At 45.1% G+C, this 22,427-nt stretch overlaps 1 protein-coding gene across 1 annotated transcript in view; it reads right to left on the minus strand.

Annotated features, from left to right (window-relative positions):
- Window positions 1-4,541: 4,541 nt before the first annotated feature.
- The window catches only part of RNPEP (arginyl aminopeptidase (aminopeptidase B)), a 28,002-nt gene continuing 10,116 nt past the window's right edge, over window positions 4,542-22,427 (minus strand). Inside the window, exons 2-11 of the mRNA XM_006834137.1 lie at window positions 19,540-19,680; window positions 19,132-19,280; window positions 13,991-14,107; window positions 13,055-13,290; window positions 10,471-10,584; window positions 9,318-9,430; window positions 9,029-9,137; window positions 7,576-7,800; window positions 6,044-6,186; window positions 4,542-4,700 (exon numbers count right to left, since the gene is read on the minus strand). Of these exons, the coding sequence (XP_006834200.1) occupies window positions 4,542-4,700; window positions 6,044-6,186; window positions 7,576-7,800; window positions 9,029-9,137; window positions 9,318-9,430; window positions 10,471-10,584; window positions 13,055-13,290; window positions 13,991-14,107; window positions 19,132-19,280; window positions 19,540-19,680 (1,506 nt within the window). The remainder of the gene's footprint in view (window positions 4,701-6,043; window positions 6,187-7,575; window positions 7,801-9,028; window positions 9,138-9,317; window positions 9,431-10,470; window positions 10,585-13,054; window positions 13,291-13,990; window positions 14,108-19,131; window positions 19,281-19,539; window positions 19,681-22,427) is intronic.

Here is a 22,427-nt window from a genome sequence, read left to right on the forward strand (position 1 = left end):
GGGGCTACCTGGAGAGAGGAGATGAGGTCTGTGAGGGGCCAGGATCCTTGACCCAGAGAAGGAAGAGCTGCTGCCTTAGTAACCCCTAAGGATAGGAAGGTGGACATGTCTCAGGTCTCTCTTTCTCTCTCTAAAAGAAGGGTTCTAAAGTCTAAGTGTGATGTGAGGGCACAAGACCCCCCTGCTGGTGCTCCCTCCTCAGCCCACCTGGGCCTTTGCTTGGGACCCACACAGTCATGGTCACCCTGTACCCTTCCAGAAAACATCCCTCCATTCTTCAACCCTCAGGATCCCCCACCGCCCAACACTGCAGTTCTGAGATTCTAGATTTAGGAACTGGGTGGACAGGTTCAGAACTACAAATCCACTCGACCCCTGCCTAATTTCCCAGGACTCAGACAAAGTAGTATGACAGATGGGGGTCCTACCAGAGTAGCGCGAAGTATGGTACAACGGCAGGCACTCAAACTAAAGGGACAGCAGGCAAAGGAATAATCCAGGCGGCAAAAAGCTCACCAGGTAGCGCTGAGGAGGCTGGTCCCACTCACCCCCACCCTCCTAAATAGAATGTGAGCTCCTCCCCTGCCGGGGCCTTTATAGTCTGCTTCCCGGCGGTAACCTGAGCCAGTGGCTCATTGGACAGAGGGGATTTCCTGGCCTTTAGACTGGGCTCTTGGCCCCAGGTGATTTGCATATTATGTGCTACTTGGCCCTGATCCTAGCAGGAGGTGCTGGGAAATCAGGCCCGGCTGGTTTAATGATTGTCAGAGTCTGTAATCCCACACCCTCTGAGGTTGGGCATAGGGCACTAGCCTGGGCGGGCGGCAGGAGAGTCGTCTGGGTGGGCATGTGTGCTTTCTGCCACCCTGCCTCAGTTAATTCCTCCCAGGAGTCAGTCCAGGGGAAGGGGAGGTGGAGGGATTTGGCTATTGTTAGTTTCGATCCCATATACAGAGAACTGCCCAGTAAGGCTTTCAAGGCTGTGACCTTTGGGAAGCAGATTGCCATGCCTGTTTTCTGAGGCACCTCTGGGTGGGTTTGAACCACCCACCTTTTGGATCATAGTTACGCACTTAAGCATTTGTGCCACCCAGGAGCTCTCTGCTAGCTCCTAAATTCTAGAGATCTAAGGACAAAGGGTCCTGAGAAGGAAAGGTTACTGAGGGTTAGGGACACCCTGAATTCTGGACACAGGCTGGGAGTTCTAACACCAGGCAATTCTCAGGGGCTAGCGGGTGGGTGCCATGAGGCTCACTCACTGGCATCAATTTTGTTGGCAAGATCTTGGCATATTCTTGCCTGCCTGACCCCCATCCACCCAACAGTGGTCGCCTCAACCACTTCAGGAGAGGCCTGGCTCTGCTTAAACACTATTCCTAGGCTACTGGCTGCTGGTGTTGGAATCCACGTGGATCTGTTGACCCCTTTCTATTTGGTCCCCCATCTAACCAAACCAGTCATTCGTCCCAGTTTACCAGGACGTTTGCCACCCCCTAGTGGTCAGAAGACTACCAGGTTCTCCTAACTCAAATTAAAAGGAACACATAGTAATAGTTTATTTACCAGGCATTCTCACAGTAGTACTCTACCATTTAATCCCTCAAAATAACATTTTTTAAACCCTGTAAGGAATGCACAATCCCCATTTTATATGTGAGAAAATAGCTCAGAAGGGCTGAATGATTTAAATAGCTCAGAAGAGCTGAATGATTAAAGTGGTATGGCTGAGATTTAAATCCAGGTATGGAGAGTGTTGTGGCTCTGTAGTTCAAGCCCAGTAGTCGTTCCGTGGGAAAAAGATGAGGTTTTCTGCTTCCACAAAGATTTACAGCTTTGGAAACCCTATACAGGGTCGCTATGACTGACTCGATGTACTTACCATGATGGGTGCCCTTTCTCTACACCATATATATCCATCTTCAGTTCTGTGGAAGAGCTCTTGCCTTCCCTGTGGCAGAGCGAGTCCCCCAGGTTTGGTCCTCATTATGGATTGGCCCATGACAAGGTTCTATAGACTCCCCTTAAGATTCCTCAGATGGGGGTAATATAAAGTAGTGAGAAGGCAGGCAGACTTGTAGTGCTCCCATACCTATGTGGATAATATTCTGCACTTCAGTTTCCCCATCTGTAAAGTGAAGTTGTTTGGACTTGATCCCTACCATCTTCAAGATCTAGGTTGGTTTTTTTTACACCAGAACGGAGTCCTGATGTGGCGCTGTAGAATAAGCACTGGACCGTAAATTCAGTTTAAACCACAAGGTTGGCAGTTCAAATCCACTAACTTCTCCTTAGAAACCATACACAGGTTCACTGAGAGTCAGAAACAACACAGGGAACTTAAAATAATGACGATGACAAAGGATCTTTGTATCTCTCTTCTTTCCACTCCTTCATGAATGCCCACAGCACTGGGTGGCCCATGGCACTCAGCCTCGGTGGGTGGAAAGGTTCCTGAAAGAAAAGCTCCATGGATACCCTTTAATTCTATAGCTTGAGGGCTATGAAAGGCCATCCCATATGGATGATGAGAAGCCAGTTAGTGCCCTGGGTCCCACCTGAGTCAGGAGTGGCAGGAGAGCCTGGGGGGGCTGATGGTAGGATTTTCCCCAGCCCTGCAGGGGGCCTACCCCTAGCCGCCTGAGTAGGCACACCCTCTGCCCAGTCACCCTGGAATGTGGGAGAACCAGCTTCTAGCCCCAGGACTGCTCACGTGCTCCATGCCCTGAGGACAGGGTGAGGTGAGGGGAGTGATTTAGGAGATCTGCTCCCTTGCCTTCAGGGGGCTTAGCCCCAGAAATGAGAGCTAAGGTTTGTGAATCCTTACCTTCAAGTATGAAAGCCTTAAATAGCCAAGTGAAGGTTATGGAAGATTAAATGGGAAAGACTTGGATTGAAGCTCTATATCTTGGGAGGGCTCAAGGTGAGTGGTGTCTTGAAGATTCCAGAACAGTGACCATCAGAACCGTGGAGGAGGTAAGGGGCCTTCCCAGTAGTCTGCCATTATCAACAACAGCCCACTGACCTTCCCCACAGAGCTGTCCAGACAGCGACTGGGGATGTCCTGGGGATGGTGGAGAGGTGCCAAGCACATTGCCCCCAGTCCTCTAAGAGACAAGAACCTCAAGCAGGGCTGCTGGTAGAAATGAATGGTGGTGGGCGGGGCAGGCAACTCATCTCAGAACACCTATGCTGTAAACTGTGAGGTCTCACAACATATTTATGGAGTCAAAGAACTGGTTTCAGAAGACACATTGCTTCCGCAATGACTTATTAGTGGGCTCAGTGGTGCTGTAGGTATTTGTACAGAACAAGGAAACACAGACACTGGTCTTAGAGGCCCCACCTGATAGCCCTCCCCTACAGCCAGGAAAAGCCCTGACTGTTAGCAAACTGCCATGGCCAAGAATATCTCCAAAACCCCTCTCTCTTAAGATCCCCCAAAATACCCTTTGTTGAAGCCATGAGGGTCCCATGGGCAGAGGCACTCAGCAGCCGGTCAGCAAGTCATCACTACTTCCTTGCTTTTGGTAAGAGAACAAAACCTATTTAAGTGGCTGTGATGTGTTCTCTTTCCCAACTCCTGTGCAGGAAAGGGCCAAGGACTGACAACCTCAAAGCCAAGGAATGGAGACTAGTTCAGGGGTGCCGTGGTATTTACAGAAAGGCAATTTACTCTATTTTCGTATTTCTGCCAAGTTGCTAACTGCTTAGATCACCATGTTGAAGTCAGGTTCTAAATAGACTTTATTTACTATCCCCTTAAAGCAATGATCTAAGAACACAAGGCGGACAGGGCAGTGGAGCCCAAAGCTGGGCAAATGACACTAAAACCCATTGTTTTAATATAAAAAAAAGCAATGGAAACGATGGACAGGAATGACACTGCAGACAGAGAAGTGGGCAGCCTTAACAGAAAACTGGAGAGCTATTTGTTTGTGCATTGGTCCTGCAACAGATCACGCCATATTTCCAGGTTTTCATATTCATGTATGGAACCCTCACTTATTTAGCCTGGGAGTTCCCTGACAGCAGGGACACTGTCATCCTGGGGCTCCTCCATTGACTTTCTCAGAACACCCGGACACAGAGGGGACACCTGGTAGAAGAAATTCAACAGTCACTCCATCCATAAACTCCAACTTAAATACTTTCCACTTTAAAAGCATTTATTAAAATAAAGAGCAAACCTAAAAAATACCAGAATGCAGTCCCTTTGCATAGTACCTGAAGAATCAGCAAAAAAAAAAGAAATGATAAAATCCTCTCTGAAGACGAGAGCAGAGGGGTGGGAGAAGATAGGCTGCCCCAACCCAGCCAGCAGCCCGCTGGTGTACTGAGGAGGGCTGTGGGCATTTCTCTGGTCTCAGGCCTCATTGATGCAGAGAAATTCCCACCCAGAGTCACAGATGCCTAAACCCAGAGAACAGATCATCCTGAGAGAATAAAAACTTCAGGAAGTTGATTGGAGAACTGGCAGTTGGGAACAATCAATTACTCTGAAAGCCTGCAGAATGCCTTGGAAAAGGCCAAGCATGGAGCCTCTAATTGCCCTTGGGCTCCAGGATCTGCTGGATGTAGTTGACCACGTTGCTGTGGAGCTGGGAGATGGTGGCGGCAAAGGTCTCCTTGGCGAGGGCCCGGGCCACCTCGCTGCCACTCACCATCATGTGGTACAGCGGGAGGGTGTACTTCTGCTTCCCCTGCATGAAACACACATAACACATGGCCTGAGCAGCCTGCTCAGAGGGTCTGGCCAGCCCTCCTGTCCCCTGGTACCAGTGTAACAGCAGCCATGGTCAGGTGCCAAACGGGACATGGATATCAGTGCTGAAATGAGGAAATTCCCAGAGATAAGTGCACTAATGCTGGCATCTTCTTAGTACCTGTGGAGATAGATCTCAAAATCCACCCCAAGCCATGATCACACACAGGAGTGTCTACTCTGAGGAGGGCTGTCACAATAGGGCTCCACACTCTTAGAACGCTGTTGCTGGTTAGCCACCAAATTAATCTGGGACAGAAAGATCCCAGGGGGCACGATATAAAGCTGAGGGCCATGGAAAGTCCAACTGCAGTAAAGCAAAAGAAGAGCTTCAAAGTCATGTAATGCATGGCAACGACATCACAAGCTTCTACACTGACGAGGGCTGTAGAGGGCTCCGGACACCTTCAACCCGACAGATGAGGGAAGTAGCCATGCTTTACATCTAGCCCAGCTCCCTTCCCACTCTGGAATCTGATGACTGTACTGGAAAAGCCCGGGGCCTTCCCCAGCAGGCACCTCTGACAGAGATCTGGATTGTTCCCAAGTCACAGGGCTTCCCTAGGGAGCAGAAACTAAGAATCTTATCCTTCACCCATCTCGGTCTTTGACCCTTTTCCCTCTTACCTTTCCCAAGGATCAGCTCTCCTACCCCAGGCCCTCATTACTCATCACACATCATGCTACTCAGTTTGAGGTTAGCTCTGATCACCTCTGACCATCTCTCCCTCAGGCCTCCCCAGCTGATCTGCACAGGCAGTGGAGTGCTACTTGGCCACACTGAGCAGTGAGGTCCCGGAGCCTGCCACTGCATGAGAGAAATCAGTCACAAAAGGACTAGTGTGGAATGATTTCATTTACATGAAATATGCAGAAATAGAGAAACCAAAGATTCCTGGGGACACTGAGTCTATGTGGTGAAATGATTTTGGTTTCATAACATGATGAATCAATGTCACTGAATTGTTGAGATGGCATATTTTGTTATATCTATTACCACAATAAAAGAAAACCTAAAGAAAAGCAATAAAGCTCCCCAGGCCCATAGGTTTCCCCTCACATGCTCCACCCCCCCTCACCCAAACTAGACCTCCACAAGCCTCACTGAGTAACAGAAGTAATGAACAGGGCTTTCCAGGGAGCCATCCCCTCCCCTGCTCAGCTCCAGAGGTCAGTGTGTACCTCAGACCCCTGAGGCCCCGAGGAGATGTTATCTAGGGCAAGAATGATGGAGGGGCCAATCCTGTGCCCGAGGGGCACATGGAGGTGAGAGTCACCCACCTGGCTCTGCAGGAACTCTTTCACTTTCCCAAAATCCTCCTGGTGGTCATTCTTAAGTACAATTTGGCCCCACCGCAGCCTTAGCTCTGCATTCCGGGCATTGGAAATGTTTGGGTAGGTCTCTCCAAGTTTCTTCACATTCCCTATAAAAAAGAAAGAAAAGAGTTGTTATGAATGCTGCCAGCAGAGTCATGTGTTGCCTAACTCCAGGAGCGGAAGAGCCCTGTGTGTTCTCCAGGACACCCGAATGACTCCCCTCAGGCCCTCCAAAAGCACTGGACATAGACTTCAAGAGGTTCCCAACCACCCACTTAACTATTAATTCTGTTCATATCATGCTCAGAAACGTCAATGTCTTCTCACAGCTCCTTTAATTGTACATTTAATTTAAATGTACTCAAACATTTCTTGAGTACAAACCTTTTGCTCTTTTCTTATAAGTACCCTATTTTTCTTTCCCTGATTAAAGTTCAGGTATTTGTGGAGCTATTGGGATAAGGACTAGACTGCTAACCACAAGGTTGGCGGTTCAAACATACCATTTGCTTCTAGGAAACCCTATTAGCGTTGCCATGAGTCAGAACCAACTCGACAGCACGTAACAACAATATCCCCCTAAAGTATTTTGCTTTATTTTTTTCTTTTATCATTAACTTGGTAATAGTTACGTGGACTTTGTTTTTGTTTTGTTTTGTTTTAAACCACCACCAACCACTTGGTGACCATTTCTGAGTGGCAACCTAGCATTCATGGTTAAAAGCTTAGGCTGAGTAGGTTCAAATTCCAGTGCACCACTTACAGGACCTGTTAGTGCCTCAGGTTCATACTTTATTACCTGGAGATTCAATCATAGTACTTGCTTCATCCCCCGCTGTTCGACTAGGTCATGGTACTGTGTTGGCCTGCATGTTGCTATGATGCTGGAAGTGATGCCAGGAGCATTTCAAACACTAGCACGGTCACCCATCATGAAGCCATTTTAGCCAGTCAAAGGCCTGGCAATCTATAGCTGAGTATCATCCAGTGAATACCTTGTGGGTCACAACAGAGTGTGCCCAACTCGCTTGCTTTGGATCATCACTGAGGAGGCCTTCAAGTTCAGTGCAGCGAGGCCCAATAAGGGACAAGGGAGGCCCCTGGTGAGAAAGACTGGCATGCCAGCAATCATGATGATTACTGTTCTGTACTTAAGATCATCATGTGTCTAAGGTGAGGTAACAGCCACTACACATCTGTCATCTAGTTCATCTGCCCACCTACTTCACTGAGTAGTGATGAGACGAGGGAACAGAGGTAAAGAGCTCAGAAGAGTTGTCTGACAGGTTGAAGCCTTTACCACTTGTAGTCAGCCAGGTTCTCCAGCTGCCACCCTCCTTGCCGCAGTGCTGCGCTCACTTGCCAGCCTCCTGATGACATCTGGCAGTCACCCATGTTTCTTTTCTAAGTCTCTCTCTCCCGCTGGCCCCTGGTCTAACTGGCTCTTCACACAGGAATTTCTATACAAGTCACTGAAATAACCCATGGTTTCTTACCAGGAGGCAGAGGGGACTGCTCCAGAATCTTATCTAAGAAGTAGACCAGCTGGTAGGTCTTCCAGGAAGATATGAACATGGTGCCAATGGCCTTCATGTCCAGCTCCTTCGACACCCAGAGCTGGGCCAGCTCTTCAGCAGGCTTCATGAGTGAGTCCCCAGGGGAGAGGTCAGGGAGGAAGGGGGGCCAGCCAGGGGTATTCAGCCATCGATCAAACTCAAAACCTGTTTAGTAGAAAGAGAAGACACCATCGGAATGTCTCTGGCAGGGTCATGGTCATTAATCCAAATAACTCCCAGACACCCCAAGCTTTTCTCCAGCATCTAACACCATCTTCCACCCACTACTTGGAGTCCTGGTGTGTCACTGTGGATTACTGTGCTAGACTGCATAGTCAGTTTGAACCATAAGGTCGGCGGTTCAAGCTCACCAGCTGTTCCTCGGAAACCCTATACAGGATCGCTGTGGGTCAAAGCAACTAGATGGCACTTAACAACACTTGTTCCAGCAGATTCTCAATTAAATGACCAAACTGCACTTTTTTCTACTCCAAAAAAAAAAGTTTTTGTTTTTTTGCTCCAAATATCAGCGCCAGGCTGGCAGATAGTTTGCTAGCCTTATTCAAGTTCCCATGCTCTCTCCATCACCAACAGCCTAGAGCTTCAGCACCTGAGCTCACTTGAGGACTAGAGTGCCTGGGTTCCTATCTCAGCTCTATCAACATGCATGTGCCACTTCAACTCTCTGAGCCTCAGTTTTACCTGGAAAATGAGGATGGCCCTATCTTGCTTGGCTGTTATAAGGATTATACTGCCTGGTGCACAGTAAGCACTGTTATTAACTGTCCTTGAGGCATTTTGTAACCTTGAAATGCAGGTCACTGACCAGAGTAGGTGCTACTCAGGCCTGCACATCCCAGCTGCCAGGGGCAGGGGACTTTACCAAAGCAATCCCAGAGCGACTTGGAGCACACACAGCGCAGGGCCAATCTAATATACTGCCTCATCTGCGGCAGGTCAATCTCCACACTCTCAGGAGGCGGTGCCTCCCACATCTCAATCTGAAAAGTCTCTTCCTTCAGAATCTGCCTGTATAAGGCCGCTTCAGATTCCTACAGCAGGGGCCACAATGCTGCTCTGTGAGTTTCAGCCAGCACACCAAGAGTAGCTCTGGACTTAGGCAAAGATCTGACTACAGTCGACATGCAAAGAAAACAAGAGAAAGAACACAGAGCATAAAGAAGCAAAGTGGGAGAACATGAGGCAGAAAGGAACCAAGAGAAGCCATTTTTGTAATATCAAGTCTGGGACTCTGGATTTTCTCCCTAAAACATCACTTTCTAGGTGATGTTTTGGTCTAATAGTTTCCTAACCCATCTTAGTTTTTCAAATGTAAATTAGATCTAATTCTTTCCTATCTGCTGGAAGTCTGTGGGCCAGTTCTTCTGCTTACCTGGAATGGAATCCACTTTCCTTTTCTTCAGTTCAGGGAAATAGTCCAAGTAGAACTCTAGAAAGTCATCAGCTAAGATACTTTGGAATTTAAATTCATCAACATAGGCCTGTGAGAGAAGGGAGGTGCTTTTCAGATCCTCTCTGGGTCCCTTGGGGAGTAAACCTGTTTTTCTTGGGCCCTCCTCCAACCCCTTACCTCATTTGCCCCCTGCCTCTACCCTTGTACTCTGGCCCAGCTACTTTATCTGCTCCTCTTCCTTCTCCCTTCATTTGAGAGTTGACTATACCTTGAGGAAATCATCAAATTGATCCTGATCACCCACCAAGTGGGCCAGGTAGGAGACAAAGCAGAAACCTTTCTCGTAGGGGGTTTCATTGTAGGTGTCATCTGGGTCAACACCTGGCAGAGGAGGATATGGACATGATTTGAGCATTTGTAAACCTATTGTCCTCACTGTCCTTCCCTAGCCCCAGACTTAAAAACCAACCAAAGAATAGATGAGAATTCTGCTTTCCTAGAAACAGAAAGGCCAAAACTATTTCCAGGTATCATTTCACATGACTTCAAATAAAATAGTGAGTCATTAACTATGCATCCAGAGGACAAAGAAAGCAATCTTCTAGAGAAGCTGCCAGGTTTCTGTACTCCTGGGATATGCTTTGCTCAGGTGGGCACCCTCCAACTTTAGGCGTGAGCAAAAGGCCCAGTTTCTTCTCCAGTTCTGTTAGTTACCACCCACATACCTAATCTCCCCACCCCAGAACAATGTGTTGCTTCTATGATTGTTCTTGACTTAAATGAACTAATAACCACTCCACAAAAAGTTCATTTTCACAGTCAAGGGCATTGAGGAACACATGCTTCAACTGCACAGAAAAGTTTGAGATTAGTCAATTATGTGAGAAAATAAAAAAAGTCCTTAAATGAAAGACAGAGGACCTGAACAGAGCTCCAGTTGTGCCCTGATTAGATGCATAACTTTGGTCAAGCCACTGAACTTGTCTGGGAGCTCAGTTCCATCCTGTGTAAAGGAAGTAATTGCTCTACAAAACTCACAGGTATACTGTTACAGAAAGTTAAGAAAAGATTTTCTCGCTAAATAAAACATTCTATGATGGTTACAGGTCTGACGTGATGCTATAAAAGGAATGGGAAAGTGCCTTGTAAATGACACAGACCTGAGCAAATATAAAGCAGTGGTGAGGTCATTAAGCACTGCACAGAACTGGATAGAACACCTAGCTTGCCGAAATGCTTGGCATGGAGTCTGCTCAGAGGTCAGGAAATGGCTAAAACAGCTGTGGAGGGCCTCATTCAAAATTTGCCTGTACATTTCCCACAGAAGGTATTCTAAGTGTACGTGATCAAGATGAAGCTCAAATCAACTTGGGGCTCTGAGCTCAATTTAGGGGGTCGGGGGAGGACGATGGACAGAGGACCTGGTTCAATTTTCACTCGGAGCTTGTTGAGCGGGTGATCCTCGCCAGTGATATTCATATGCTGCCGCAGCAGTGCCCGCCCAGTTGCTGCTTCCAAGCAGGTGTAAGCAGCCCCTGGAGCAAAAAGAAACCATAAACCCCAGGAGTTTGTCATTGACATCCAAGTACACTTTTTTTACAGAAGAGGCTGTGTTGCCCCCTGGTGGTCATAATGAGAACAATGCTACACACCTGAAGTATCTTCAGGACGACCAAGAGGGCAAAAAGGGTCACTGACAGAGAACCTGACCCAGTTCCTAGCAACCTGTAGCTACAAAGGACTTGGTTAGCTCAGACTGTGGTGTCTCTCATAAATTACGACTGATGGAATCGTTTACACTTATTTCTCTGACATTTACCTTTCCCTGTCATTATATTTTTCGTTTTAGAAACAGTAATTTGATCTTCTATTAAAACTTAGGAATACTTTCATCTAACTGTACCTGTAAGGAATGAGAAACTAACATCCAAAAATTTCCTAAGAATCTCTAAGGCTCCTTCTAGCTCTAATGATGCTGGAGCAAATGGGGACTGGGTTATTTATAACCAGTCAGTGCTGCAACTTACTAGATGTTCTGACTAAGTAACTTAATCTCTCTCACTTAGCCTCAGTTTCTTCACCTGCCAATGGGATAAAATTTGTTCTATAGGATTGTTAGTGTCTACTTAACAGCCTGTTCACAAATAGGCTGTAGTGAATACCTTGCTGTATATACTTTGGGGAGCAATGGGATAATATATACGAATAGTTAAAAGTCTTAAAAAATGTTCAGACTCAGATGATGCTTCTAGAAATTTACCATTATTGAATTGAAGAAATCTGAGGTACACATTAAGATGTAAAAGAATTTTTCACTTTTATGAAAAAAAGTGACATGTGAAACCAGCGTGCAGTATTTGTTTTGCAGCGAGCCACTAAAGAGGCAGTGTGCAACGTGAGCAAGCAGAGTGGCATCGCCAAGCTCCTTCCCCGGGAACTTGCAGCATCGCAGCTCGCAACATCACACCATCGTGTTAACTTTGAACTGTGAATATGCTATGTCAGTGAAATTTAGACTTTATCTGTTATTTAGTATGATTTGGTAAATTGATTTTTGGGTCTGGGAATGTTAAAGAAATTTCCCCATATAAATCAATGTTAATTGTTACTTTGTTTTACACCATTTCAACTTAAGAAAGGTTTCATAGGCATACGCTTCTTTCGGATAGTTGGGAGGAACCTATGTATTGATTATCTGGATAATGAATTTGTTAGTACTACATTTTCTTTCCTTTTTTGTGTGCTTTTCCATATAGGACAAACATATCATAGGAAATAACGAAAATAACAAACGCTATTTCTTAAAAGAAATGAGACAGTGCAATGAGAGAATTAAAGCGGGCTATGGGATCTCCCGGAGTCCTGGTGTGGGTTAATGTGCCAGACTGCAAAGCTGTTTGAACTGCATGGCCAGTGGTTCAAGCTCACCAGTCACTCCTAGGAAACCCTATACAGGGTCGCTATGGGTCGGAACTGATTTGACGGCACTTAACAACAACAATGGGATCCCCCACCTACCACAATCACCAGCTAAATGAGTTGGGCACATTTTTTTATCCTCTCTGAGTTGTGGTTTTCTCATACACAAGATGGAAATAATACCTGTTTTGTTGGTGTGGCACTATAGGATAAGCATTGGACCACAAGGTCAGTTTGAACCTGACCTTGGGTCAGCAGTTCAAACTCACCAGCTACTCCTCGGAAACCCTGCACAGAGTCGCTATGAGTCAAACCTGACTAAACAGCATGTAACAACAATTTTGTTGGGCTGCTGAAAATTTGTTGGATGATATGTTTTTAAATCAGGTGCCTAACAACAAAGCTGGTGTGCGTTCAACAGAAACCAAACCCACTACCCTTGAGGTGATTCCAACTTATGGTAACCCTAGAGGACATATCTCAACTGCTCCCTAGAGTTTCTGAGGCTATAAATCCTTACAGGAACAGACAGCCTCATCTGTCTCCTATGGAGTGGCTGGTGGGCTTGAACCACTTGACCTCAGGGTAAACTACTATACCACCAGGGCTCCTATGTTCAACAGAAGGTAATGATTATAATGATTTTATGATTCATTCATAAAATCAACCACCCATCTGGATAAATGGCCTTGGTAAACTCTCTCCCCCAGAGGTCATGCCTAGCTTTAGAGAACAGAGCATCAGGTACGACTTCAGCTTCAATGGTGGAGTGGTGGTTTACAGAGAGCGGATGGGGTGTGAGGGCAGTTTCACTGTGAGTTCATCTATTAATTCATTCATTCATATAATTGATTTGCGAGTTTTCTCTCCCCGTTTCCCTCTACTGATTTTAGTGACATGCAGTCAAATGGGAATTATTTACTTAAAAACAACTTTGACCTTGATTTTGGCTCTCTATGAATGGTCTTTCATCTAAGCTCTACCTCCTGCCTTCATGCCCACCCACCTCTGTCCCCAACTCCCAAAAGACTATCACACCAGCTCAGAGGCTGAGGGATGAGGAATAAGCATCTGGGGGCAGCTTACCAAAGAGGGTGGTGGAGATCCTCCTCTGGGCATACATGGTGAAGCCTTCATTGAGCCAAAACTCACCCCAGTTGGCATTGGTGACTAGGTTCCCAAACCAACTGTGGGAGATCTCATGGATAATGACATCTGCTAAGGAGCGGTCGCCTGCTAGCAGGCAGGGGGTGACAAACGTCAGACAAGGGTTCTCCATTCCTCCAAATGGAAAGGATGGTGGCATGAAGAGCACATCATATCTGGTGAGAAAATGAGAGGTGACAGGGAGGCCCCAGAGCTTCCGGAGCAGATCTTGCTTCACTTGTCTGAGCAACAACTTCCCTAGACTTCTTCCAGGCTCTGAGAGATGTGACCACTAACCAGGCTGTGTGCAGGCATGGGCCCAGTGCTGGACATGAAACTTAGACTTCTTGGTCCTTCTTCCAAGTGGCAACCCCAACAGACCAGGACTTCCCTTTGCCTGCTGGTGTTTGCACACTCAGAGGTAGCTCTACAAGTCCTCCTGTTCCACTCTCCCTTCCAAGAGGGGTGTGAGCATATTAGCTACTCTATCACATTGAACTCACTGCAGGTCAACCTGGGGTCATAAAGCTCAAAGTGGGCCCTTCAAGGAGACTAAAGTCTGAAGATGACAGAGGAAAGCATGGAATGTGAAGCTACTTCCAGCACAAAGAAAGGCAAGTCAACCAAGAGCTCCTGACAAGTATTTTCTGATCCCCAAAATTGGCAACCCTAAAGCACATTTTTATCATCTCAGGAACCCTCTCCCCAGGGTCCCTTCTTCCTCAGCAACAGTGGAGGAGACTAGTTCAGCCCTTTGTTCTCTTCCTCCCTCCTTCACTTCTGGGACTGGGGAGACCTAACTCTAGGAGGCAGAAGGAACAGAACCAGCAGCAGGAGAGGGAAATCAAGGGCTTGATTAACAAGATGATACCACACCTTCCCCAGACGTAGGGTCCAAAAAGCTTCTCTCCTGTTGCCAAAAACTCTTCTATTACCCCATTGTACTCCTTCTTGGCATCTTCAATCAGGCAGGGCTCAGCCCACACACGGCTCCTACAGACAGAGACCAGAGAGGTGTGACCTGACTCTGAAAACACAAGGAGAAGCAGAAAATTTATCTCCATCTCATATTTGAGCCAAATGAATGTGAAAATCTGGTCAGCCACCAACATAGGAGAGGCAAGATCAGATCACCTGCACAGATCCACAAGACTGCTCACCACACTTCAGAAATAGGACCCTATTTAAAAAGCCTCATGGAGATGGCAAATCCAACGAAGCCATGGTTCCTACACTGAATGCAATCATGCCAAAGTTGTGAACCTCAGTGAGTCTCAGTTTCCTCCTCTAGAAAACGAGTTGTTGTTGTTATGTGCCGTGGAGTCGATTTCGACTCATAGTGACCCTGTATAGGGTTTCCGAGGCTGGAAATCTTTACTGGAGCAGAAAGCCTCATCTTTCTTCCATGGTACAGCTGGTAGTTTCGAACTGCTGACCCTGAGGTTAGCAGCCCGATTCAGAACCACTATGCAACAAGTAGTACAGATTAAATAAGACAACACATTCAGTAGCTTATAAAGTAAGTGTCAATGTCCTTATATCTGATTTAAGAGCAGTCTAGAAAGGACCCTCATGACAGAATCTCTGGAACTGAAAGGAACCTTAAAAGATGAACCTATTAGTGTTAATAATTGTTCATTTTCTTAAGTACCACAATGGTATTGTGGTTTTAATTAAAATGTCTTTCGTATTAGGAAAGGCATGCTTTTAAATAGTCTAGCAAAACCAAAGATGAATCCACACATAAATAAATAAAGTAAAATAAATGGGTATATGTAAGTTAAATCTATTATTCTTTAAATTTTCTGTAAGTTTGGAATTTTCAAAATTAAAAAATGGAGGAATAAAGGTGAAAAGGGAAAGAAGAAGAAAAAAAGATTACAAGAAGATCCAGTACACTTGAAAGTCAAGGCTGAGAGAGGAGGCAATGAGGCAAAAACCATTCACTAAATTCCAGGCTGGGCTGATCCCAGAATTGGGTATCATAGCCACAGTCTGTGTCTGATGGGTGAGGCTGTGAATCCATTAGGAGCTGCTCTCCCATGTGGTACACTAAACAGAGAACCAGATGGCAAAGGGGAAGGCCTCAAGGCTAGGATAGGAGATGGCTTCCTCTGCCTTTGCAGAGTGCAACTATTCCAACAGGAGGAAAAGGAACAGGGAAATGAGTATCAGGTAGCACTCAAGTATCAAGGGGGTTGAGGCTCCTGGGACACAAAGTCACTTTCCAGGTCTGACCTGGGAACAACTTTTCAGGTTTCAAATCGTAAACACACTGGCAAGCTATTTGACTGAAGCCAACCACAACTTATCTGGTAAATGTGCTGACAGGCAGGTACAGGGTGCTGCGGGAAAGCAAGGAACAAATGCAACCTAGGCTGGGCTGGGTGTTCACCGATGCCTTTTAGCACTGAGATGCCATGTGAGCTGAATTCAAAGGTAAACAATACTCAGAAAGGTGGGGAGAGGGGTTCTGTATAAAGGGAGCATCAAAGCAAATGAGATGGTGTGAATAGTAAAAGTATTCAGTTGTCAGTCAAATGGTTGGTGGTTCAAGCCCACCCAGAGGCTCCTCAGAAGATGGGCCTGGCAATCTGCTTCCAAAAAATAATCAGCTACTACAACCCTACAGAGGTCAGTTCCACTCTCACACACAGGGGGTTGTAACTGGTACCAACAGAAAGCTGTACCATGCCTATGAGGAACCACCAGGAATCTGGGTTTATTAAAAGAGTACAGTATCCATTGGGGATCTAAGGGAGATGGCAGGAAATGGAGCATAAGAGGCCCAAGAGGGCCAGGCACAGAGGACCTAATATGCCAAGTTACAGAACCGTGACAGTGTTTTAAGCAAACAAGCTAAACTAAAAAGTGGGTGAGCTTCCCCAAGAAAAGCATACATGAGAAAACTGAGTCAAGGACAGAAATCTGGGGAACACAGACATATAAGGGGCCGGACAGAGAAGAGTACACAAAAAACCCAGAAAGGGCTAGCCAGGAGGTCCTAAGGCCAGAAGAGAGTAGTATCATGGAAGCCAAGGAGGGTCAACAGAGGCAGATGAAAATGAGCAGAATGCTAAAATGAGGATGGAAAAGGATCCAGTTCACATGGAGGTCAATGGCCTCTATGATTCCAAGAGTCTCAGGGCAAGGGAAGAGGTGCTGAATTCCAGTGGGTGGAAGCAGTGAGGGGGTTGAAGCCAGTGGATCTGTGCACTACTCTTAAGAGTAGTGGAAGTGGAACCAGTGCATCTATGCACTACTCTTAGAAACCTGGCTAGGACAGGAAGGAGAGAGGGTAGTGCAATAGTAAGGATAAGGAATCAAGAAATTTTATGGTTTGAGTTGATTTCTTGCTTTGTTATAGAGCTATGAGAGACTGCGACATATTTCTAAGTAAAAGGAACCAATTGAAAGCAGAGAAGGCAGATTTGAAGAGAAATGTAAGGGATGAAGCACAGTACCAAGGGAAGGACGCAAGAAAGGGCTGAATCAGGGCTCAGATGAAGAGATCTGGCTTTCTTCAGAAGTAAGCACTCCTCATCTTCAGAATCCAGATGGAAAAAGAAGAGAGTAGATGAATATAACTGTTTGATGGTGGCGGGGAAGTTGATATAGTCATATCTGATAAATATTCTCAATCAAATAAAACAAGATCATCAGCTTGGAACAAGGGCACAGTATTTGAATAAGAAATATGGAAGAAAATAGTAAAGTCTCAGAAGACATTAAGAGGTGTGAGACAGATATGTAAGTATAATGAAAGACTATGTATTTGTTTTCTTTTTCTTGAAAATCATGCAAATATCTATTTAACTTTAATTCCAACCTTTCATTAAGGGATCAGAAGTGTGTAGTGGTCTCCATATGCACATCTCATCATTTTCACCATCTCTCAAACACCCAGGTACAGAAGAGGATTATCCTAATAGCAGCAAGAAAGCAAGCAAGATGGCGTGGGTGTTTGGTCAAGAGATGGTCAACCATGCACCTGGGCCAGAAAGAATAGATGTCTGGGAGAAGCTAACTGCCCAGAAGAAATGGGTGGTTCAAATAGAGGGAGGCCTCCATGAACTCAAGCAGCAAACATAATGAGATAAAGTGGAAATGAGGCCATCAAAGAGTTGGAAGCTCAGTAGAGTCGAGTCAAGAGAATTAATGAGGCCAAGGTGTTTGAAATTTCTGATGCAATACAGTTTGGGATGAGGCCTGTGTGCTAAGTCCTATTCTGGAGTGTGCCCTTGAGAGTGGATAGCTGAGAAGAGTGTGGCCTTGAGTGTAGATAGCTAGAGAGAGTGCAGAGAAGTTTCCTGGAATAGAAGAGGTCTAGGAACCCTGAAGCCAGGGTGTTACTGGTTCATCTAACTATGATGCAACAGGGCACAAAGCCCCCAAAACTCCATCACCAACTTGGATGTCATGATTAAAAATCTATGGTACTTTAGCTTTCTACAAGTACTCGAAAGCTTAAAACAAACTAGACAGATATTTCCTCTAGTAAACACATTTCTGTCCAAAGAAATTAGGATGCTCTCAGTCAAGCTGGAGTTGTCCCCAGTAGTACAGTGATAAAGTTGAATTCTAGTTCTGCCCACCATGTGACCTTGCACAAACCATGGCACCAGAGGTTCAATTTGCTTCTCTATAAAATGGAAATAGTAATGTCTCCTTTATTAAGCTGATACAAGAATTAGAAGAGATTACACAGGAAAGGGTTTATTGGGATGTAGGCATTAATCTCGTCTTCCTGTGGTAACAGGGACTGGGACTAGTGGCATACTTTGCCAGACCTTGCCATTTAGCACACCCCACAAGGTACCTCTAAGCCCTAAGATGTGACCCATGAGGCAAGGACTTTCTATTTGATGAGGAAGAAATAAATGATCACCACCACACATGGATTCTGCCACCTGGATCAATACACTATGTTATCATTTTATTACAAAGGGTACAGCTAAATTATTATTATATTTTGATTCTATTGTTCTCTCATCTCCCCTTACTCAGAGATCTTTAGTCAGAGTACATTCTCTAAAATGACATTCCTTTCTATTTCAAAGATGATAGCCCTCTGCTTATCTATTATCTTATTAGGAAGACAGTCCTTCAAAAGGGGAGAACAAACTGTCATTCAAAGACTGGCACTGTTTTGTGTGTGCTGGAAGCAGACACCAATGGAATCCTATTTAGTCTCCCATCTGATACCCAGGCACTAATACTCCTGCTAAGACTCCTGATCCTCGAAGTGCTGCTGTGTCCAGTTATGGAGTCTGAGGCTTGTAATTACTCCTGTCAAGAATACCATGGCCTTCAGGAACTGAGAGCAGGACCAGCAATATACAGCAGCAGCTAAACCAGGAAAGGTGGTGTTGCTCTACTAGCCAACCTTTGACGCTCTAACAATAGGATTAGGCTCTGGTGGCAGGTGATAGAACACCTGGAAAAACCAACACTCCTGCTCACGTTTCTTTTCTCAGGAAACCCTGATGAGTCCTTTTTTGTCTCCACTAAATCTCTCACTTCATGAAGGGACTATGCATCTGCCACAAACAGAGAAGAGACTCTACTTCCCTTTCAGGAGGGAATCGATGAGATCAAGCGATTTGTTTCCAGGAATTAAATGCTAGAGAAAATGAGATTTGGTCCAAAGATAGAAAAGCAAATACAGTTACTACAAGGGAATTTAGAACTTAAAGAAGTTGATTTAGAACGCAATAAAAATCAAGCTTCTCAAACTGCTGCCTAAGCTCCAACAACCCTCTGCTGGCAGCCAGTCTTGGACAGCAGCTACTGCTAGGTCTGGTAACCAGTTCTACACAGCAGGAGTCCAAATGGAGGGAGGGAGGTAGAAAAGAGCACTTTGTCCAGCTGGACTCTTGCCTCTGTTGCATAAAGTCTCCAGACTCCAGAGACAGGATCTAACATGGCCCCAACAACCACCCCAGTGGGACCAGTGATCAGAGTCCTCCTTGCCTCTCAGTCCATTCAACCTTGCTTGTGGGGTCGTTAGCTCCTACCTGGGTCCAACTTCAGCCGAAACCAGATCTCCGATGGCCAAAGCTATCAGATAGGAGGGAATAGGCTGACACATCTGGAAGAAGAACTTATTTGGACCTCTCTTCTCCCAGGTGTTAGCACTCATCACAGCTGTGAAGCCATCTGGGACCTGACAACAGAGAAAGCTTAGGAGATTTTACCTGGACAGTCTTTTGATTAGCTTGACAAACAGCAAAGACCAGCAGCCTGTGTGGTGGTGATGATGATCTAGAAGTTCATTGTGCAGAACACAAAGGTTTTAAGAAACTAAACCTGTAGGGGATTTGGAGGAAGGCTACATGCTGTATGATTTACTAATTGAAATGTGATCTGGTAGATCTAAAGTTATTATTCCCAAGGGCAGGTGCACCTAACATTAGTCCCCTTACCTCAATAAGGGCTGAATATTTGTATTTCACTGCAGGAGTGTCGAAGCATGGGAAGAAGGCCCGGTTTAGCACGGCTTGACCTTGGGTATAGACAAAGGGCTTCTTCTTTCCTGCTGTCTGCTCAGGAGTCAGCCAGCAAACCTAAGAGAACAGAACATTTCAGAACTGACACTGCTCCATGAGCTCAGTCTAGCCAAAGAATAGGAACTGGCCTGCAAAGGAGAATTTTAAGTAACCCTTAAAATCTTTCTGCCAGTCATTTTAGCTATGATAAGGGCATTCTTTCCTATTACATATTTAGGCCACCCTGGAGCCCAAGCCAAGGTATCACCTACACTTCACAGAGCAGAGACACCACTGAGGGCCTGTCCCTCACTGTCTACCCTAGGTCACCTCAAACCTGGCCTCAGAGCCGGTCATTCTGTCTTCCTCTGCATCCTTCTCACTGCAGTCATTTCTCATCAACACAGGAAGGCTATATTTATTTAGACTTGCGATAAGTCACAGAAAAGCAGAACCTGACTGACTGGGGATCAATGGTTAATGTGTGCTTTCTATTCCTAAAATTTACCGTTTTGGAACAGATGTATTTCGCATTACAGGCATTGATTACATGATTCTTAATCTGTTTTCTGTTAGCCCTTAAATCAAGGCAAACCTGAAATGATAACCTAGTTTTTGTCTACAACAAAAAGGCATTCACTTAAAACACAGACTTAGGTGGTGGGCAGGAGACTACAACAGTACCAATTCCACTTACAATTTAGAGGATGAGATTATTCCAGGAAGGACTCATAAGGAAAGCTAAAGTTTCTGATTGGTCCCTCAAAAATGAGAAGGATTTAGATGTTAGAAAGAAGACAAGACATTCTCAGGGAGGTGAGCAACAACCTGAGTAAGAACATGGATGAAAGCAAGTCGGTTTTGGAAACAGAGTGGTGGAAGGTATGGACAGACAGGTGTAACAAAGGGCCTTGAATAAAGAGTATCTGTGACTGACTCAAAGTTGCATAAGGAAGGCAGATTGGGATTATTTTTGCTTGTATTGTGTGTATGTGCATGAAGTATTTAATGAGTCTTCTTCCAAAGAATACAGCATGAAAAGAGAAAACAGTAACACCACAAGGAGAAAAGTGACAAACAATACTACAGCTAGATGATCAAGGTCAACATCAACAGTCCGATGTCATGTTGGTAGAATGTATCCTTGATAGACTGTAATGAAAGCAGCACTTTACCACAAAGATCATCTGCTTAAAACCCATAAACCCAGTTTAATGATGACAAACACAACAGAAAAATTACAACTGAGGGACATCCTACAAAACAGATGGCCATCACTCCTCTAAACTGTCATGGTCAACAAAAGCAAGGAAAGTCCAAAAAACAGTCATAATCAAAAGAAGTGCTAGGGTGCTAAAATAAACCAATCACGAAAAGACAAATACTGTAGGAATCCACTATTATAAAAAGTCTAGAGAAGATTTTGAAAAGAAAATCATTAAACAAACTTAATTTGTTGGTTACCAGGGATTGGAGGGGAGGGGAAGAAGGGGCAAATTACTAGCTAGAAAAACATTGTTGTTGCTGTTAAGTGCCATCAGAGACATATTAATTTGGTGAGGAAAAAGCCAATATATACTAAGGAGTGATCAGCATAATATTACAAAGGTAAAGGAAGACACAGAGAAGTGTACAAGAGTTACAGAGAATGAAGATGTACACAATCCTGCAACATCAGTAATAACAACATCAATCCATGAACAGATACATAGGCAGATGAGTAAGATGAACAGGAAAGCAAATGGGGTACAAAGAGCCTTAAAAAAGTTCATGGAAAAATTCTGTATCTTTCAATTCCCTTTTCCTATAGTGACTATATAGTAGAGCAAGCAGGAAACAGTTATGAAAACGTCTTAGCCATAACCAAACACATTGGGGGAATGAGTCTTCAGGCCTGGGGGCTCAATTTTCAGCCAAATAACTGCCTATGAGGTGAATCATACATAACACCATGAGGTATGCAAAACAATTAACCAGGCTGGATCAAAAGGGCAGCATTTTCCCCAGACATAGCTCAGAAGGTAGGAAAGGATACAAAAGAATGATGAAGGGAAAAGGGAAACACAGGGAGGAAGTGAGTAGAGTGCTGTTACACAGTGAGATTGCAATCAATGTCACAAAGCAAAGTATGTATGAATTGTTCAATGGAAAAGCAATTTGTTCTATAAACTTTCACTCAAATCACTAAATAAAAAAAATTTTAAATAAAAATAAACACAGGAGACATGGCAGTTCAATATAAGTGGTATTCTGAATCTGATCCTGGAATATAAATATATGACATTAAATAAAAACTAAGGAAATATAAGAGCTGAAGAGAAAATTTCAAAGGTCAGCTCAAGAAGACAAAGTCAAATATTACAACGAACTGTACAAAGAGCTAGAGTCAGAAAACTAAAGGGAAAGAACATGCTCAGCATTTCTCAAGCTGTGGGAACAGAAGAAAATATTCAAGTCTTGACTTTCGCTATTGAAGGACTCTCTGGAAAAACTACTGAATGATGCAGAAAGCATCAAAAGAAGATGGAAGGGGGAACAAACAAGATGGCAGATCGGGTGGACGTACAGCAGAGAGCTCCGCCAACAACACAGAATACCCAACCAAGCAGATTCAGGGGATGGTCCCAGAACTCTGAACACATGTAAAGGAATATTTAGAAGGTTGGAAGGCTCACAGCTGGGGGAATTTGTGGCAGAAGCAAGAAATCTATTGCTTTCTAGTCCAGGACGCTCAGCTGCTCCAGGAGCCACCATCTTGGGTGAGACCACGTGGGGAAAGGATCAGAGTGGCCACAGACGCCTGGCAGAACCGCTGAGATAAAGGT

The sequence above is a fragment of the Chrysochloris asiatica genome, unplaced genomic scaffold (genome assembly GCF_000296735.1).
Source record: "Chrysochloris asiatica unplaced genomic scaffold, ChrAsi1.0 scaffold00009, whole genome shotgun sequence".
NCBI classification, from domain to species: Eukaryota; Metazoa; Chordata; class Mammalia; order Afrosoricida; family Chrysochloridae; genus Chrysochloris; species Chrysochloris asiatica.